General features: G+C 34.8%; 1 protein-coding gene across 2 annotated transcripts in view; it reads left to right on the forward strand.

The window, feature by feature from the left end:
- Positions 1-20,591, forward strand: part of BACE2 (beta-secretase 2) — a 105,898-nt gene extending 85,307 nt beyond the window's left edge. Inside the window, exons 7-9 of one of the 2 annotated variants that reach the window (XM_044670311.1) lie at positions 2,387-2,536; positions 14,579-14,747; positions 19,951-20,591. In XM_044670311.1, coding sequence (XP_044526246.1) covers positions 2,387-2,536; positions 14,579-14,747; positions 19,951-20,201 — 570 coding nt within the window. In that variant the 3' untranslated portion in view covers positions 20,202-20,591. The remainder of the gene's footprint in view (positions 1-2,386; positions 2,537-14,578; positions 14,748-19,950) is intronic. The other variant, XM_044670312.1, reaches the window with a different exon arrangement.
- Positions 20,592-21,174: the final 583 nt, after the last annotated feature.

Consider the following 21,174-nt stretch of genomic DNA (forward strand, 5'->3'; position numbering starts at 1 on the left):
GAAGGAAGGAAGGAAGGAAGGAAGGAAGGAAGGAAGGAAGGAAGGAAGAGAAAAAAGGAAGAAAGAAAGAATTTGATATATTTGATATATATACCTTCTTGGACAACTTTTTCAACATCACCTTTTCACTTTACCACATCTAAAGTTACATTTCTGTATCTTCTACACATTGCTCCCAATCCAAATTCTTGTGCTGAAAAGAACACCTATAATCACATTTCCATATAATATTCCTTCAGCTACATAGAAACATCTATTATGTTTTTCTCAATTTCCCCCTCAACTTATTTCTTTCAACTTATCCTCATATAACAATTATATACTCTCAACCACCTTGAGCATACTCCCATGGGGAAGGTCCACCAAGACCACCAGATATTTTTATAAACTACCTCTTGTTTTTCTTTGCTTCCTGTACTTACTTAAATTATCACAGGATCATTGGTTTAAAACTATAAGTGATCTAAGAGACCACCTAGTGCAACCCTCTCATTTTACAGATAAAGAAGCTAACTAAGGTCCAGAAAAGTAATGTAAATTGCAAAATCTTCTGACTCCAAGTACAGTGCTATTTCTAACAAACCATTTGGCCTCCTTTGAAGAGACTGAATATCTTAGAGTGATAAGAACATCCTAATCAATGAAATTTCTGAAAGCCTTCAGAGCTGTCTTCTTGAAAATCAGCCATATGTCCAATATTCTCCTAGAGAGCAGGGAATGAACACCTATATATACTCATTCTCTAGAGCAGTGATTCCCAAAGTGGGCGCCATGGCCCCCTGGTGGATGCTGCAGTGATCCAGGGGGATGGTGATGGCCACAGGGGCATTTGGGGGCAGTGAATAACTGTAAAGGGGTGGTGATAGTATGTGACAGGGGGCACTAGGTAATATTTTTTCTGGAAAGGGGTGGTAGGCCAAAAAAGTTTGGGAACCACTGCTCTAGAGAGTGTAGTTATACAATTTTATTTAGAAAAAATTAAGAATGTGCCTTGTATGACTATACTTTCATTGGAAATGGTTAATGTTTTCCCTTGTTAAAGAACAAATATGCTTACTGCATGCTAAAATTAATTTTAAAATCCAATAGTGGACAAAGAAACATGTAGACCCTGTAATACAGTGCCATACAGTTCAACTAATTAGAGGCTTTATCAATGTATACGGCAGTATGACATTTTTCCCCATTTTATATTGTCATGCAAAACACATTTCCATATTAGTCATTGGTATAAGAGCACACTCTTACATAACCAAAACCCCAAAATAAAACCAAAGATACACTTATGTAAAAGATGACTCCAACAGTTCTTTCCCTGGAGGTGGATGGCATTCTGCATCATTAGTCTTTCACAATTGTCTGAGTTCACTGCATTGCTGAAAGTAGCCAAGTTTTCGCAGATAATCATTGTCCAGTATTGCTGTTATTGTGTACAATATCCTCCCATTTCTGTTTATTTTACTCTGCATCAGTTCCCACAGATCTTTTCAGCTTTTTCTGAAATCATCTTGCTTATCATTTCTTATAGCACATTTATTGCATTACCAACATGTACCACAATTTGTTCATCCATCCCCCAATTGATGGATGTCCTCTCAATTTGTAATTCTTTGTCATGACAAAAAGAACAGCTATAAATATTTTTGTACAAGTAGGTACTTTCCCCCTTTTTATTATCTCTTTGGGAGACAGACTCAGTAATGATATTACCAGATCAAAGCTTGTGCATAGTTTTAAAGCCCTTTGAATATAGTTCTAATTGCCCTCCAGAATGGTTGGATCATTTCATAACTCCACCAACAATGCATTAGTGTCCCAATTTTGTCACAAGTAAGGCTTTTTAAAGAGACATTCTATCTCTGTAAAATTACTTCAAAAAAGTAATTATATTATATATATACATGTATATATATGTATATATACATATATATATATACACACACACATATATTATCAAAAAAAAGATATCTTTGAATGGTCTGAGCAGAGCTGTCAAACACTGAACAGAATTGGGCTTCCTGATCCAGGTTAAAAAAGAATTGGGAAATATCAGCAAAATAAAAATACAACAAAACATAGATAACATTACATTTCAAAACTTAGTCATTCTAAAGTCTGCAGGGAACCTTATGTTTGGATTAGAGGCCCTGTTTCAATATGAGTTTGCCACTCTTGGGCTAGAATATTGTCATATTCTTATTTGTAGATTTTAAAATCTTTAGACACTACTTCCTGCTATAGTCTAACAACAACCTGTTCAAGTTAGGTTGATAATTTAACCATAATTAATATTTGGGTAATGTTGACAGAACAATGAAAAAGATAGATTAAAAGAGCTGATGATTGTAACATTTGTTTTTGATAGACCACCTTTTTACCCCCTTAGATTTCAGAGTTTTCTGAAGGATTTTGGACTGGTTCTCAGCTTGCGTGCTGGGCTAACTATGAAACACCTTGGTTGTATTTTCCCAATATTTCCATATACCTGAGGGATGAGAATTCTAGCAAAGCATTCCGTATCACAATTCTGCCTCAGGTATGAACTTGAATTTTCATTTTTCTATTTTTAATGTGTAACCCCAATTCCTAAGCCCAATGGTATGAAACTCTTTCCATATTAATGGAGATAAACCTTACATGAAGAGTGGTGAGAAATTAACAAGAGCAAGAGAGCACCAGCATTCTTTAGTCATCTTCAAGCTTTCTTAAAATTTCAAGTCACTTCAGGATCTACAGTTGCTTTGGATACTTCTGATTTCTTGCTTCAAGAGGGAAGATGAAAAAGCTAACTCCATTTCAAGGTGGTGAAAGAAAATACTCTAGAAAGATGTCAGAGGAGCAGGAAGCCTCCATCATGCCTCTATCCCCAAATGGCCACAGTGGAGACTTTGAGGAGTCTCCTCTTAGGTGAGATGTAGGCCTCTCTTGGTTGAGCTGAGTTATTTCATTACCATTGGGAAACCTTCTTCACTCCATACTACCTTGTATGTTTCCCATTTGCCTTCTTTGTTTCTATTTTGCTGTGATACAGTTAAATAGGTTCCCCTTGCTACTTTAATGTGTGTTCACTGTGGAACTGGTATATGGTGGGAAAGTGATCAAGCCTTAGATATAAAAATTAGGGTCCTTCTTTTCTCCAGTGATGAATAGTGAACAAAAGTTATATTGGATCTGAAAATTACATCCTCTAGGTTAATTATTTAAGGTTAATAGTATTAAGGGAGAATATAGATTTAATTCTAGCTTAGTGTTCCCTCTCCTCTCTGAAGAAGGCAAAGTGGCCTCTAACCCCAATTTCCTGCTTCCCTCCTGGCAGGAATAAAAGTCTCCCTTAGAGAAGGAGAATGAGGCAAGAAGAAGAAACTAGAGCTGTCTTCTGCCTCCCTTGGAACCATACAAGAAAACTTCCATGCTCTTTATGGGGGACAGACTTCACTACACGTGAGCCTTCAACAGAACTGTAATTCAATTCAAAACTATTTTTAATTAAGAAAACATTTATTAAGTACCACCTACATGGCAGTATTATAAAAAGATGATAAAACACAAAAACAATCAGAGGTGCCTACATTTGAAAGGTACAATAGATGATATCTAGTACAACCCACTCATTTTACCAGGCATAAATTAGACCCCAAGATAGTGATTTTCTTACAGTCCATAGAGGTAGTAAGTGCCAGAGAAAGGATTTAAATGCAAGTCTTCTGATTCCAAACCTAGAATTTTTATGCAGTAAGATCCAACAGAGAACATAAAAGTGATATACTTGAATTCTGTTCTCTGCAATGCCCTTGATTCACTATATAGTTTGAGACAAATCACATAGCCAGTTAGGATCTATCTTTCTAACTATAATACATATAATACATATAAATATAATACAGTAGTAATACTTGACACTGTTATTTCCTTGAGTGTACAACACTATATTTAGTAATGTTTGAATAATATTCTTTCAAGATCTTTAAAATAATGTGCTATTTCAGATTAATTGTAGTCAATATAAGAATAGAATATGTAAGTTATTTCTTAAGTGTGGTCTATAGAAACTTAAATTTAAAATGTAATTGTAGAAATATAATGGTATAGTAGAAAAAACATTGATCATAGAGTCAGAAGACTAGGATTTGAGTCTCCACTTCAATACTTACTAAATGGCATGGACTATTCTAGTCCTTTAATTTCTCCAAACCAGAATTTCTTCATCTTCATTTATTTGTTTGTTTGTTTGTTTGTTTGTTTGTTTCTTTGTTTCTTTGTTTCTTTGTTTCTTTGTTTTGAAGCTCTTACCTTCCCTCTCAAGAGTCAATACTGTGTATTGGCCCCAAGGCAGAAAAGTGGTAAGGGCTAGGCAATGGGGGTCAAGTGACTTTCCCAGGGTCACACAGCTAGGAATTGTCTGAGGCCAGATTTGAACCTAAGACCTCCCATCTCTAGGCCTGGCTCTCAATCTACTGAGCCATCCAGCTGCCCCCAGATTTCTTTTATCTTTAAAAGAGTAAATAATATTTGTATTACCTACTTCAGGCAACAAGGTGATGCATTGGATAGAATGCCACTGGAATAAGGAAGACAAATTCAAATCCAGCCTGAGAAATTTAGTTGCTGTATAATAGTGGGCAAGTCACTTAATTATATTTGCCTTAATTTCCTCATCTATAAAATAAACTGGAAGAGGAAGTAGCAAAGTATTCCAGTATCTTTGCCAAGAAAAACCTCAAAAGGGATCATGACTAAAAAGGCAAGGAAAAGGTAGAGGATGAGATGAATAGATAGTATCATGAAAGGCAAGAAGATGAACTTGGACAGACTTCAAGAAATAGTAGAGAATTGATTGACTAAATAACAACAAAATGTAAATAGTGTATGTATGTATATGTGTGTTGAGGTGCTATGCAATACTCTATTAAGCCTCAAGTAAAGAACATAGCCATGCCGGGACAGTTCTGACTTCCAAAAGTCATTTGAGGCAGAGATCTCAGCTGATGAAACATGAATTATCTAGCATGGAAGGAGATTAAGATGTTTGAAATTAAATCCACAAGGAAACCACCATCATATGGGGATAGTGTCAGAAAGTGAATGGGGGGAAATTGGGGACTCAGAAACAGAGATTGAAATTACCAAAGATCTTAAGAAGAAGAAAGCTCAAAGATCTTGAACATAAGAAGATATATCAAAGGGAAAAATATGAACAAAGGAAGGTAATATAACCTCCAGATGTGGAAAACAATTTCAGCCAGCTACGAATTAGCAAAGGAAAATGATTCAGTACTTGAAGACAGAAGACCCTGTGGAAGGTGAAGAGAACCTGGAAATACAACATACTGTTCCTGGGTGGTTCAAAATAAAAATGAGAATTTTGAGAGCTGAATTGCATAACATAAATAATCAGCAAAGTTAAAAAAAAACTGGAATCTGTCACGGCAAGTCTCACCAAAGAAACAAAAAAAGAGAACAATAAATTGAGAATGCAAATACATGGAAGTCAATAACAATGAAGAAGAAGAAGCAAAAAACAATAATAGAAAAAGAAAATATGATTTCTCTGCAAGTAAAACATACTGATCTTGAAAATAGGTTATGTGCAGTTAAACTAAGGATCACAGGTCTTCCAGAAGAATGACAGGACAAAAAGCATTAATGTCTTAAAGAAGGAAATAATAGAAGAGATCTGTCCAGAATTTCTGAACATAGAAAATTAATTATCAATTGAAAGAATTCAAATATAATCTGTACAGAAAAAAAACAAAAGGCTGAAACACTAACACTCGTAGTGGTTAAATTTAACAATTCATTTTCAATCCATAAATAATTTCTGCAAGTGATCAGAAGAAAGGCATTCAAATACAAAGGAAATAAAATTCAAATAATAAAAAACTATTCTGAATCCTAAAGAAAACATAGAAGGGAATGGAATTATGTGTTTGCAGAGCAGTGAAGCCCAGGATGCAGCCCAGGGTGAGCTAGCCTGCAAATCTGAGTTTAGCCATCCATAAAAAAGATAAGCATTCAGTAATAAGGGGCATTCAAATAATTTTCGAAGAAAACTAGAATTAAAGAGATTGTTTGCTTTTCATGTCTCAAACACCAGAAAAGCAGAAGGAAAAAAATAAATGCAGCAGCCAAGGTCAGCAGCAGTAGAATGACACCAGAGAGATTAGTAAGAAATTTCTTTCTAAATGTACACAAAGAAACAAGGGTGAAGTTTAAGTAACATGGTAGGCATGGGATTTTATGGACAGAACCTGGCAATATCTCGCCTACAAATGAAATAGTTTTTTGGTTAGGATTTTTTTACATTGAGGGTACATGAAAGGAAGAGAAACAAGTGTGAAAAGAGAAAGGAATTTGTTGTGCTAAGGCAAATTGAGGACTAACAATAAGAACAAGTCAATCTCTGTTATTTAAAAAGAAGAGTCTATATGAGAGTGTGGAAGGAAAAGTTAGAAGAAATGAAAAGGAGAGAAAGAAATAAAGCCTTTTTTTTTAGTTATCACTAAAGAGGAGGATACCACTGATGAATATTCCAATGGATAAACAGAGATGATCTGTGAAGGAAGATCAGTCTCCCTTAATAAATAACCATTTATTAATCATTTACTATGTGCTAGGCATTGTACTATACAATGTGTGAGGTGTTTTAGCACTTGAAAAGTCTACTTATCTATTTCAGGAGGTGAGAGGATTTTAACTCCTAGGGATACCTGGAATCTGGAGGAGTGGAAGTACATAAACGTAGGAAGGAGATTTTGAGGCAAATGGAGGAAAAGATGTGACCAGGGGAAGGTGCTGTCAATGATGAGCTATATAATGAAGGATGTGATAGAGTAGGGATCCTACCTTAGTTCAGTGTCCTCTCTGACATCTTCAGTCATTGGCATGGTTTTAGGAGTGAGGCACAATGGAAAAGGATAATATACAGGACAAGCTCTACAAGGCAGTGTTGAGAACTGCCTAGGAGGGAGAGCTAAACATGTATAGCTTAGAAACTTTGATATCATGAGTAGAGAAAAGAGAGAAACTACATAATTGTAGGGGTAATGTATCAGAGAATGATGTTCTAGAGTAGACAGAAAGGATAATGAAGAGAGTGGGAGGCAGCTGAATGGCTCAGTGTATTGAGGGCCAGGCCCAGAGATGGGAGGTCCTGGGTTCAAATCTGCCCTCAGACACTTCCTAGCTGTGTGACCCTGGGCAAGTCACTTAATTCCTACCACTCGTCTGCCTTGGAACCAATACACAGTATTGATTCCAAGATGGAAGGTGAAGGGTGATTTTTTTAAAATAATAATAATAATGAAGAGTGTGAGAGAGATCTTCTTTGGCAAAGGGGGCATAAAACAAATGAAATTGTACAAATACTAATGAACCAAACTAATTGAAATGGGAGAAGCGAAGGGGATATATATTTGACTAAATGGAGACAAGAGGAAAGAACTACATAACCAGACAAAAGCAAAAGAGATAAAGTAATTAATAAGCAAAACCCCAAAGGGACAGAGATAACAGATGAGAGGAGAGGATCAGAAGTGAAGAAAAGAGAACTATGTAAACTATATGTATAACTGTATAACCTAAAAAAAATAATGATAGAACATTATGCTATTTGCCAAAAAGGAGGCAAAAATGTATAAATTGGGAAGAAGCACCCTTTGAAACATTTATAAAAATCGAGCATCCCTTGGGCATAGAGATATTGCAAACAAATGATAAGAGGCAGAAAGAGTTAACCCATCTTCTATAGGCAATGCAATAAAATGGCAATTGGTTCTAAGATCAGAAACAAAAGGTATAGACCCAAATGGATATTGTATTTAATAGCTAAGTCTTAAATTCTAAATCCTAAAGAGTAAATCAAAGAAACAATAATTAGGTAAAAGAAAATTATAACGATGAAACAATATGATAAAATTTCTGGCATGTAGCTAAGCCAGTCTTCAAGAGAAAAACATATCTTTATAAATATATGTAACAAAAACGAAAAAGAGGATTAATGAACTGTATATACATTTTAAAAATTAGAAAGGCAGCAAATGAGCATATTTAAAATAAGTACAAGAGTCGAGATTAAAAATTAGAGGGGAAATAGATAAATCAGAAACAAAAATATATTGGAATGAAAACTAAAACTAAAACCTGGTTCTTTGAAAAGTCAAACAAAATTGATAAACCCTTAGCTAATTTAATTGAAAAGAGCAGAAAATCAAATCGATAAAATAGCAACTGAGTGTGGTAAAATCACACTCAAAAAAAGAAATTTGAAATAGTCAGAACATATTATGAATAGTTATATTCTAAAAAAACAGATTAAAAAGAAAAAGGGAATGCCCAAATTATCAGAAGACCAGATAAGCTTTAAATTGAATAGGAAATAATTCTAACTATAAAAGAACTACCAAAGAAAAAACCTTCTAATTCCATATGATTGATCGTAAATTTCTATCAAACTTCAAGAATGGCTAATACCTATATACCTATAATTAAGATCATTTTCTAAAATTACAAAAGAAAGCACCTTACCAGAATCCTCTTATGAGACAAATAGAGTGCTAATGCCTAAACCAAACAAAGATAAAATGCATAAAGAAAATCAGATCAATATCATTCATGAACTCAAAAATTTTAAACAAAATCCTGTCAAATAAATAACAATGATTCGTCCAAGAAATAATTCATTATGTCCAAATGTAATTTATACAAAGGATGTATGCGTGGTTTAACATTTTTAAAATAATCATATTAAAAAACAAAAACCCCAAAACTACATTATTATCTCAATGGATGCCTTTGACAGAACATAAACACATTTATGCTAAAAAAATATCATAAAAAGTATCTATTTAAAACCCAAAACAAGCATCATATGCGACAAGAATACATGAGAACATTTCCAATAAAAACAGATGTAAAGCAAATTTGTTCACTCTCCACTATTACTCTGACATTATTATTGTTATTATTTGACATTATTCTTGAAGTACTAACAATAGCTATAATACAGCATAAATGAATTAAAGAAATAAAGGTAGAAAAACAGGAGAAAACTGTCTCTGCTAGTGATATGATAGAAAATCCTAGAGAATCAGCAAGTTAGTAACTGAGAAAATAAATATCTTCAACAAAGTTGCAGGCTACAAAAAAAATCCTCACAATTAACAACATTTCTATAAAATAATAAAACCTAAGAAACAAAAGTAACTAGTTTATTTGTTTTAAAATTTAATTGACTAAGAATTTCATCAATTGATTGTATAAAGCCTAGAATATACTTTCAGAATACTGGATAAATGAGTTTCATTGGCATTTAAGAGCAAATAAAATATGATCTTTAAAAATTCCGTTTTTTCTTTGACATTCATCATATAAGTATACAGGAATTTTCATATAACAGAAACAAATAAATATTTTTATTATATGGGTTCTTGTAGCAGTCACTCTGCCATCCATGGACAGTTTAGAATAGTTTGTTTCTCATATAGTTTCTATAGTGGGAAAAAGAAATGTTTCCCTATATTTCATCCCTATATTGTACAATGACTACTTTTTTGGGAAAGGATCTTATTATTTGCTTTTAGAGAGGTCATTAGGCTTAGAAATAATTAGGTTTTATTTTGAAGGTTTGCTTGGATTACCCTAATAAGGCAGAACCAGAGAAAGAGTCACAATCTAATCTGCCTTCATAGGATGTGCAGTGTGTAGATATTGAAAGAAAAATTATTTATTAATTTATTAAAAGTTTATTAAAACATGGTGGGGAGAACAGGCAGCTGGTGGCTCAGTGGACTGAGAACTAGGCCTAGAGAAAAGAGATTCTGGGTTCAAATCTAGCCTCAGATACTTCCTAGCTGTGTGACTCTGGGCAAGTCACTTAACCTCCATTGCCTAGCCCTTAACCACTCTTCTGCCTTGGAACAAATACACAGTATTGATTCTAAGACAGAAGTTAAGGGTTTCTTAAAAAAGAAAAAAGAAAATACATCAAGAGAGCAACATGTTAATGGAGATCAATCTGAATTTCAGAATGGGCGAGCTTTTTATAATAAAACTTTAGCAATGAGACAATTCTGAGTTTGGACCTTTGTGGCTCAGTTCCTTCCCAAGTACCTGACACTTTGCATTGGTGGGACAGGTAGAGTGCTTGACTTGCTACATGTCAAGTCTCAGGGAATATGAAGATGCAGACAATGATACCTCTTCCCTCAACACAGACTAACCAGTTGAACTGGGAACAATGTATCCATCTAGATATCTTTTGATAATATACACAAATATGCTCCCCCTAAAAAATAAAGCTATTGATTGAGATTGTGGAACAGATATTTCAGATACCCTCCTGTCACTGTTCTAGAATCCCAACAATTATCATAGAGATTTTATAAAGTAGAGAACTTCTACTATGCCAGAACATGGCTTTGTTTAGTCTTTAGATTGCAGAGTGATCCAGAGTGATCCTCTTTTTCTAATGGAAGAGTTTTGTTATGAAAATCTCTATTTGGTTGGGTGGTATTCAAGAGGAGGTAACTTCCAAATCTAGAAATACCCATTTCTCATGCTCTTCACTTAAAAAATTTAGAAAGGCTCTTAGAAAATGGAAGGAAAAAGGGCAGAAGATAATCTAGGACTCAAGGTATGATGCAGAGTTACTTAGGCATAGGTATATCATTAAATCAAATAGACTTATTAAAGCAAATAGATGATAGTGTCTCTAATGCCTTGATTTTTTGAAATTTTCCTTAAACAGGAAAGATACTGCCTTTTGTGAATAAAATATAAGATTAATGGAGAGAAAATTAATAATTTTGATTACATAAAATTTGGTAGTTTTGTACAAACAAGACCAATATGGTTAAAATTATAAGAGAAATCATTAAGAAAAGTTACATTAAAATGTATTAGAATTTATAAGCTATTCCCAAGTAATAAGTCATGTTTCAAAGGGAAAAAAATCTGAGCTACTATGTTGGAAAAAATAGTACAAATCACTTATAATTGGAGATATGTAAAATACAGCAACTCAAAGTTCCTATCAGATTGCTAAAGATAACAAAAAGGGGAAATGACATGGGAAACAGGAATGCTAATACACTATTGGTGTAGTTGTGACTTGGTTCAGTCATTCTGGAAACAATTTAGAACTATGTCCTCAAAGCTACCAAATTGTTTATGTCCATTGATCTATTGCTACTGTTGTTTGTCCTTCATTTCAAAAAGAGGTCCAATGACATAATGAGAATGATGTCTTGACTTGTGTATGAACTGGATTTAAGAGAGGCACCCTTGCACAAAATAGTCCATCTCACTCTATCTTCCAGAGTCATCAAAGTCCAGTGGCAAAGAAAAAATCAAGATGATGGCCCTGGGATGCAGTGACACATTGGTGTCTTTGACGTCTGACCAAATTCTAAGCACTCTAAAGCACTTGCTTCATGGCCATTGGAACAAGTTGTTCTCATCTGCCCATTCTGCCAGAATGTGTTGGGGTAGACAACCCTCTAACTTAAAAATGGGTAAGAGGTTTGTCAGTTGCCTTTAAACTGGTTTAGCCCATCTGTCAAGATGATTTTAGTGGGGTGTGGCCTCTGCATATGCTACAGCCCCTTGGAACCAGAGAGTTAAATGATTAGCAGAAACCAAAGGTAGATGAATAACCTGAAAAGGGCTTGACAAGCCCTCACACCAAAGATTCTTGTTTTCCCTGAACACCACATACATCTCAACTACATTACTATTATTGTTTTTATCCTGAAGAGATCAAAGAAAAAGAAAAAAGAACCATACCTACAAAAATGTTTACATCGGCTCTCTTTCTAGTGAAAAAAAAAACCCTGGAAAATAGAGTTCTTGTCTTCCAATTGAGGGATATATAAACTAAGTATGTCATATAAATGAAATGGAATGTTATTGTACCATAATAAATTATCAAATGGATAGTTTAAGAGGAAATTGAGACAACTTCAGTAAGCTCATACCCAACAAAGTGAACAGAACTAGGAGGGCAAACTATATGAACACAACTACAAAACACTTTCCACACAATTAAAACTAGATCCAATTAATTGGAAAAACATTAATTGCTCATGGGTAGGACAAGCTAATATAATAAAAATGACAATCCTACCCAAATTAATTTACTTATTTAATGCCATGCCTATCAAACTACCAAGAAACTTTTTTACTAAATTAGAAAAAATTATAACAAAGTTCATTTGGAAGAAAAAAGATCAAGAATATCAAGGGAAATAATGAAAAAAATGTGAAGGATGGGGGCCTCGCAGTACCAGATCTTAAACTGTACGATAAAGCAGTGGTCATCAAAACAATATGGTACTGGCTAAGAGACAGAAGAGAGGATCAATGGAATAGACTTGGGGTAAATGACCTCAGTAAGATAGTGTAAGATAAACCTGAAGATACCAGCTTGGGGACAAAAATCCACTATTTGACAAAAACTGCTGGGAAAATTGGAAAACAGTATGAGAGATATCAGGTTTAGATCAACATCTAATATACTATGCCAAGATAAATTCAGAATGGGCGAATAACTTAAATATAAAAAAGGAAACTATAAGTAAATTAGGCGAACATAGAATAGTATACCTATCAGATCTATGGGAAAGGAAAGACTTTAAGACCAAACAAGAGATAGAGAATATTACAAAATGTAAAATGAATAATTTTGATTACATTAAATTAAAAAGGTTTTGTACAAACAAAACCAATGCAACCAAAATTAGAAGGGCATCAACAAACTGGGGGAAAAAATCTTTATAACAAAAACCTCTGACAAAGGTCTAATTACTCAAATTTACAAGGAGCTAAATCAATTGTACAATAAAAACAAACCATCCCCCAATTCATAAATGGGCAAAGGACATGAATAGGCAGTTTTCAGATAAAGAAATCAAAACTATCAATAGACACATGAAAAAGTGTTCTAAATCTCTTACAACAAGAGAAATGCAAATCAAGATAACTCTGTGGTACCAATTCACACCCAGAAGATTGACTAATATGACAACAAAGGAAAGTAATAAATGTTGGAGGAGCTGTGGCAAAATTGGAGCACTGATGCTTTTTGGTAGTGTTGTGAATTGATCCAACCATTCCGGATGGCAATTTGGAAATATACCCAAAGGGCTTTAAAATACTGCCTACCCTTTGAACCAACCATACCACTGCTGGGTTTATACTCTAAAGAGATCATAGAGAAAAATATATGTACAAAAATAGCTGTGCTCTTAATGGTGGCAAAAAAAGATGGAAAATGAGACGATGCCCTTCGATTGAGGAGTGACTGAACAAGTTGAGGTATATGTTGGTGATGGAATATTATTGTGCTAAAAGGAATATTGGACTGGAAGAATTCCATGTGAACTGGAACAACCTCCAGGAATTGATGCAGAGCGAAAGGAACAGAACCAGGAGAATGTTATACACAGAAACTGATACACTGTGGCACAATCAAGAGTAATGGACTGGGCAGCTGGGTAGCTCAGTGGATTGAGAGTCAGGCCTAGAGACAGGAGGTCCTAGGTTCAAATCCGGTCTCAGCCACTTCCCAGCTATGTGACCCTGAGCAATTCACTTGACCCCCATTGCCCACCCTTACCACTCTTCCACCTATGAGACAATACACCGAAGTTAAGGGTTTAAAAAAAAAAAAGAGTAATGGACTTCTGTACTAGTAGCAATGCAATGATCCAGGACAATTCTGAGGGTCTTAGGAGAAAGAACACTATCCACATCCAGAGAAAGAACTGTGGGAGTCGAAACACAGAATAAAAACAACAGCTTGATCATATGATTCAATGGGGATATGATTGGGGATATGGACTCTAAACGATCACTATATTGCAGATATTAATAATATGGAAATAGGTCTTCATCAATGATACATGTAAAACCCAGTGGAATTGCTCATTGGCTCCAGGAGTGGGGTGGAAGGCAGGGAGGGAAAGAACATGAATCGTGTAACCATGGAAAAATATTCTAAATTAATTAAATAAATAAACAACAACAACAAAAAAGAATACAGAGAAGAGTGGGAAGGGAAAGAGAAAAAGAGTAAAGCAGATGGGAAATTAAATAACTTCTAGCACTATCCTCTTTCAAAAATAATTGAATGTCAATAAATACTTCTATTAATATTTTAAAAAAAGAACAAGAAGGGCAATTTATTAAATGATGTTATAAAGAAAAACACCTTTGAAATTTGAAAACCGCAAAAAAATGCATATGACCAATCATAATTCCAAAGGCCTGAAAATGAAGCATACCAGAGATGACCAAAATGAGATCCAAGATGTTCATTTTTGGACATGTCCAATTTGTTTTTCCTTGTACATATTTATTATACAAGATTGTCTTTTTTATTTTTGTTTTATTGTTCATTGGTGGGAAGGAGAAATGGGAGAGAAAATAATTGCTTGTTGAGAGGAGGAAATAGCAAAATGATATTTTTAATTTTTAAAAAAAGCTCTCCTCAGAAACTTGGATAGTACTATCTGTACAATGAGCTCTCTGTTGTTGATGGACTAATACTGTTTCTTGTTTTTTCCTCTCTTTTAAACTACAGCTTTATATTCTACCTATCTTGGGAACTGACTCAAATTATGGATGTTACCGGTTTGGCATCTCATCATCTACTAATTCTCTCATAATTGGTGCTACCATCATGGAAGGTTTCTATGTTGTATTTGATAGAGCTCAGAAGAGGATAGGATTTGCTTTGAGTCTCTGTGCAGGTAAATAGTTCTTGAATTATCCAACTTCTTTAGTTTTGCCTTTACTTAAAAATAGTTTCTGTAAATTTACTAATTTAGCAAATTAGTACCAAATCTTCTTGATATTATTATTTTACAATATAGTTTCATCTTGAAACTTCATCCTGAAATTTTGCAATTTTTTTAACAAGTGTAGGACTTTGCATATCTCCCTCTTAAATTTTACCTTGATAAAGTTTGGTTTTGACCAATTGTTCTAGAATGTTAAGATTTCTTGGCTCTTGATTCTTCCAAAAGTTATATTTTCAGATAATATAGAGAAGTAAATAACATATAGTTGTTGAGAGATTGGAGAAAACAGGCATACATTTTCATTTGCTTCAGGGTTGATAATGGAACTGAAAGATGTGAGTTTTGCCACTCAAAAGGTTAGGGAAACCAGGAGTCTGTTGTCTCTTTACCTCTCAGGCTCTGAGGGCAACATGGCTACCCTTAGTCCTGAAGCTATCAAAAACGCAATCTGACTGACGTGTAATTATAAACAAAAAGGTTTAATGGAATAAAGTAACAAGGAATGGGTGAGGGAGGAGAGCTAAGGAGATCCCTAAGCTAGTAGATCTTAATAATCTTAACCCACAAACTAAGAGACCTGCAAAAGGCTTGCCTTCTTTTTCTTCAAAGCTATCTGCAAACCCTTCCTAACTGTGCTATAACCCCAAAAATCCCTGTCCTAGCTTCCTAAATCTATAGCTTCTCCAAAATAGCGTTCAGTAAAGGCTGAGATCAAGTTGGCTGGATCAGGTTTGGTGACCAGATGATATGATTACTGAGGCTGCAGGGTAATGCCTGTAGAGGTTTTGGAGTAACAAGGACAGTTCAGGTTCAGCTGGGCTTCCTTCTTCAGGCTCACAGAATTAAAATTGAATCAGAAACAGGCTGGAATAACTTGGAATGGATAGGGACCAAAGGCAGGATCACACACTCAACACCAAGCAGGATCAAAGGGAGAGAAACAGTCCAGAAGGTAGGAACTCCTCTCACAGCTCCAACTGCTCCCTAGGTTGGCAGTTAACTCCCCATAGTCCACTCAGAGTTCTGAGAGAACCAGGAAGTTCCCCCTGCTTCAGCTTCACCCCTTCACTTTATCCTCTCTTTACATTCTGTTTGGAACCCTTCTCCTTTGCATTCCAGCAAAGATATTTAAATTTTTACAGCTTTTGTATCCTGTATTTCATTGCACCATACCTTACCTCTCCTTCCATTCTCACACAACACTTCTAATAAGAAGTCTTTTAAAATATTCCTGGTTCAATTATGAAGTGTTTACACATGCCTAGTCATTGTGGTAAACATAAGAGACATAAAGAAAAAGGAAAAGCAATCCCTGCCCTGAGGAATCTTACATTATAACAAGGGAAATAAATGTATATATAGGATTATACGAGCAATAACTATGCTCAAGCCTCCCCTATCCTTCAAAATGCTCTCAGTAGATTATAGCATCCCTGTTTGATATGATCCATATCTCTCCTCCCCTTATCAGACAATGATCTCTTAACTCTCATATCTAATGGGTTTTTTTCAATCCTGGTCTCTCTGTAGCATTTAACACTGAGAATGGTCCTTCTTTTAATAACTAAATTTATATAAATGTGATAATAAATATGAACAATATTAATTTAATTCTAATTAATTTAATTAATATAAATAATACAAAATATGTAAATATAAAATAAATTCTATCAAGGTGACCTGGGAGGGAAAAGGACTAGGAAATGAGAGAACCAGAAATGGCCTCATGATAAAGATAATGATTGAACTAGATATTTTAAAAAACCAGAGTTTCTGTGAGTTGTGTAAGCATTCTAGGGACTGACACAACTCCTGCAAAGGCACATGAAATACAAAGGAAATGAAGCATTTTATAGGAGGACTAGCAAATTAGGCCAGTATGACTGAATGAGAGAATGCTTGTAGGTAAATAATGGTTTAAGAAATTTAGAAAGAACTGGGTTGAAAAGGAAGTTAAAATATAAAACACATGACTTATATATCATTCTAATATTACTAGGAAGCCACCAGAGTTAATGAATGGGAAAGGGGAAAATAATCTGTTCCGAATTGCATTTTAAGAAATTCACTTTTGTTGTTGTTGTTTCAAAGTTGGGTGGGGTCTTTGTACAAGGAGAGAATAGGATGTATGTGGAGGGTATCATAAAGATAAAAAAAGGGATTAGCCAGCAGAATGAGAGTTAGGTGGAAAATATGACACCAATGCAATAAACCTAGGGCACTGATGGAGTTAGTGGTACCTTCAGCAATTATATGAAGATGTAGAACAATAACTGGGAAGTGGATTTGTGGCAACAGAAAATGAATTATGATTTCTAACATGTTGAGTTTGTGAGTATGTATAGTATAGTCTTCAAAAACATAGGTTCTACTCCAACCCATAGCAATATATTCAAGTAGGTCTTTATGAATAGCATTAATTCATGAGTATACCATAAAAGAGAAAAAAGGACTTCCCAGGAACAAAAGCCATGTTATAATCTTTGCTATATGTACTCTCTAATGCTGTCTACTTTTCTCTAAAGTCTATATGTACTGGTGAGAAATTGTCACAGACTATTTTTCAGCAAAGAGAGGTGTTTTTGAGCTAATTGTTCTTAATAAATAAATACCTCTTTTCAAAGATCAAATAATTCTAGTTAACTAATTGATATATAGCTATAGATATATAGATAATACTTGAGGAAAGAACAATGATAAGGGTTCATTAGTGTTAAAAGAGGAAAAGGGAATCCCTGGGATGACGTTATAGTGGTTAGTTGGTTTGTGCTAGTGAACCAAGCCCAAGGGTATGCCCCTCTCCTGTTTGACCAGAGAACTAATGGCTACCCTCTGTGCCATTATGGTGATGGTAGAGGAAAATGTAGAGGTATGAATCAGATTAAGGAACATTGAAGGACTGAAGATTGACATTTGGTTAGGGAATTTTGCATTACCTAACCTTCCCCAATATTCCTTTCTGAACATACCCCTATCAGAGGAAACCAGTATCAGACTATTTAGGATTTGACTTAATCCAAGTATGAAGAAAAGTTTCCCCCCAAATAAACCTTTTGTTCTTGGGCTGTTACTACCCTCTTCTTCAACTATCTGACTGCTAACTTGATGTCAACAACTATTTATTTAGGATAGAATAACAAGGGATGAAATTAGGAAAGAGGTTAAACAAGAGTTGCCTAACTAAAGTCTCAGAGAAATGCAGGTTCCTTTCAGCTTTGGTCACTAGCCGAAAGGACCAGTCAGGAAACTGTCTCAATCTTCTTGACTTTCTAATGCTAGCTAATCTAAGTAATCCAGTATTACAGAGATGCAGATGGTTTTAGATGTGGCAGATACAGAGAAAAATGTTTCTCTCTTCAGGACTGACACAGCTTGCCCTCCAGGATAAAAATCCTCCTGGGCAGCTGAATGTCCTGTCAGTCCCTCAGGTCTCCAGATACTGATAAACAAGGTCACTTCACAGTCATCAAGGGCAATGGTAAAGATTGGGAAATCCTCTGGAAATGATGGGGATTCAATCCCAAAGTTGGATTTGGAGCTTCTCTCAGTCCAGGGTTCAAAACTGAACTCTCCCAGGCACTCCTCCTCCCAGAAGTCTTTGCTTCCCTCAACTTTCTAAATGCTTTTGGCTGTCATTCTTGCTTCAACAGCATTCCATCTTCACTCTGTGTCAAAATCTCTTCCTTCATGAGATATTACATTAGAAAATTATCTCCAACCCTTCTGAGTCCCCTAGAATCCTGAAAGGAGACATAGTAGCCAACTTTGGGAAATCCAGTTTTCTAGTGAAGCTGGAAGTTATTATTTTAGCTTTAGACTATCTACTATACTTGCTGTACCTTAAACTTCCTGGACTTCTAGTCTTTCCCTGTAATATTGAATGTTGGTTTTTGGTTTTAGATAGATACACCATAAAAAAGGTTCACTTACTCCTGTGCTTTTTAATGTTTTTAAAAGACATGTTTGTTGTACTCGCTCCCTTTTTAAGAATTTATTCATTAGCAATTAAGTACAGGTTCTCTCTTTTCCTTTATAATTATAAGCAAAAAATAAGATAAGCTTTGTCAGAGATCAAGATTTTGAGATTTAGTTAAAGAATTATTGAATAGTTTGGAGACTAATATTCATTTTTGAAGCTAAATCACAGAACTAGTCTGAAGATCATTACTTCTCCAAATTATAGCCCTTGCCAAATAAGTTTTCAGGGATTCTATAGTTCCTACAGTTGTATAAACAGAATACAGTTCCATGTTGATAGATAGAATTCAAAAGAATTTACCAAATTTATTTTAAACATTAATTTCAACTTCTTAGATTTCTGTATAAATTTTTTATCAAATATAAAGTAAAATGATTCCATTTTCACCTTTTCTTACTTCTATACTGTAAAACTTGTGAAAAATGTCAAGCATCCTCTGCCTCAAAAGGATGGCTCAGTTTTAGATTTCTAGTGAGGTATGGCTATTGTGCAAACCCTAGTTCTTAAATTCTAAAAACTGGCCTTTTTTCCCCAATTCACTAGTCATACTCCTTGGGAGATCTGCCACTGGATACACCTGGACCCAGTCCAACCTAATTACATACTTGTTCTAAAAAACTACAAGGTTGGGGACAGCTAGGTTGCTCAGTGGTTTGATAGCCAGGAATAGAGATGGGAGGTCCTGGGTTGAAATCTGACCTCAGACACTTCCTAGTTGTGTGACCCTGGGCAAGTCACTCATTGCCTAGCCTTTAACCACTCTTTTGCCTTAGAACCAATACAAAGTATTGATTCTAAGAAAGAAAGAGTTTTTAGAAAAGAAACCACAAGATTGCTTCCATGACTATCTTTGAACTATGAGTCTATCATATTTATAGATTGATGTAAAATAAAAACAAACAGAAATAGGCTGTTTTACTTAGTAATTTCCATTTCACATGTCCATGATGAGAGGTAAGCAACAATTTAACCAAATAGTCAAAAAAAGAAAATTAATAGACAATTCCTGAACTGAATAATTAGTCAAGAAACAATAGTGTTAGTTATTTCCCTTCAAAGTCCCAATCCTGTCTAAATCAATATTATTATTATTAGAAACATTCCATTGTCTTTTATCCTAAACTATAAACTTTTATAATATGCTATAAACTTTTTTGTTCCTTCTCTTTCTAGAAGTTGATGGTGTTCCAGTATCTGAGATTTCAGGACCTTTCTCAACAGATGACATAGCAAGCAGTTGCATCCATGTCTCACCTTTGACTGAATCCATTTTGTGGATTGTCTCATATGCTCTCATGAGTTTGTGTGGAATTATCTTCCTTGTATTAATCACACTGTTGTTTCCATTCTGCCATCTGTTTTCATCTCGTGATCCTAATTTAGTCAATGATGAATCATGTCTAGTCCAGCATCGCTGGAAATAACCATCTTGATTCAGACCCAAGGAATTGGGAGCCTACTATTAACAGTTTAAATAAAAAATACAAGGAACACAAACTAAGGGTTTTTTTCCTATATACATTGTAGAGTTGAATCATTGTTTTGTTGCTATATACCATCCAGATTTCCATGTTCTAAGCTTTGATTTTTTTTTAAATTTCCGATTCTCAAGGAGCAAAAAACTATCCTAAATCAAAATATTGTAAATGAACTTCAGCCTCTATTACTAGTTATTGCATGCCAGAGTTAATGGTATACTTGAAACTGAAAAGTGATTAAAAGTTCTCTTATACCTCAAAATCTCTTCCAAAGTAGAGAATATAATTTCAAATTTCAGCCACAAAAATAAAATAAGAATTTTTTTCATTACTCATATCTATTAGTGATTTGTTTCCATTTTTAACATATCTCATCTTATGAGGGCAAGAGAGATTTAATGAGTTTGCTGAACCTTCAATTCTTTGAGTATCCATGAACTCAAAACAGGCATTTTTCATGGCCCTTTTGTACAGCTCAGATGAGAGTTCTGACACTCTTAAAGACAGTATATCACCTGACAACCTTTACTTGTCCCTTTTGTTTTGTTTTTTTGTAAGAGATAACAGAGATAACATAGCAACTCTGAACTCTCAGTTATACCTAACAGAATAATTCTAAACCAATCATCTTAAAAGACATTTATGCTCACTCACACAAAAACATTAAAAACCTTTGTTTTGGGGCAGCTGGGTAGCTCAGTGGATTGAGAGCCAGGCCTAGAGACGGGAGGTCCTAGGTTCAAATCTGGCCTCAGACACTTCCCAGCTGTGTGACCCTGGGCAAGTCACTTGACCCCCATTGCCTACCCTTACCACTCTTCCATCTATAAGTCAATGCACAGAAATTAAGGGTTTAAAATAAAAAAAAAAACCTTTGTTTTATCTATATTAGTTGAGGTATTTCCCTCTTCATAAGTCA

Source organism: Gracilinanus agilis, chromosome 3 (assembly GCF_016433145.1).
Source record: "Gracilinanus agilis isolate LMUSP501 chromosome 3, AgileGrace, whole genome shotgun sequence".
Lineage (NCBI taxonomy): Eukaryota > Metazoa > Chordata > Mammalia > Didelphimorphia > Didelphidae > Gracilinanus > Gracilinanus agilis.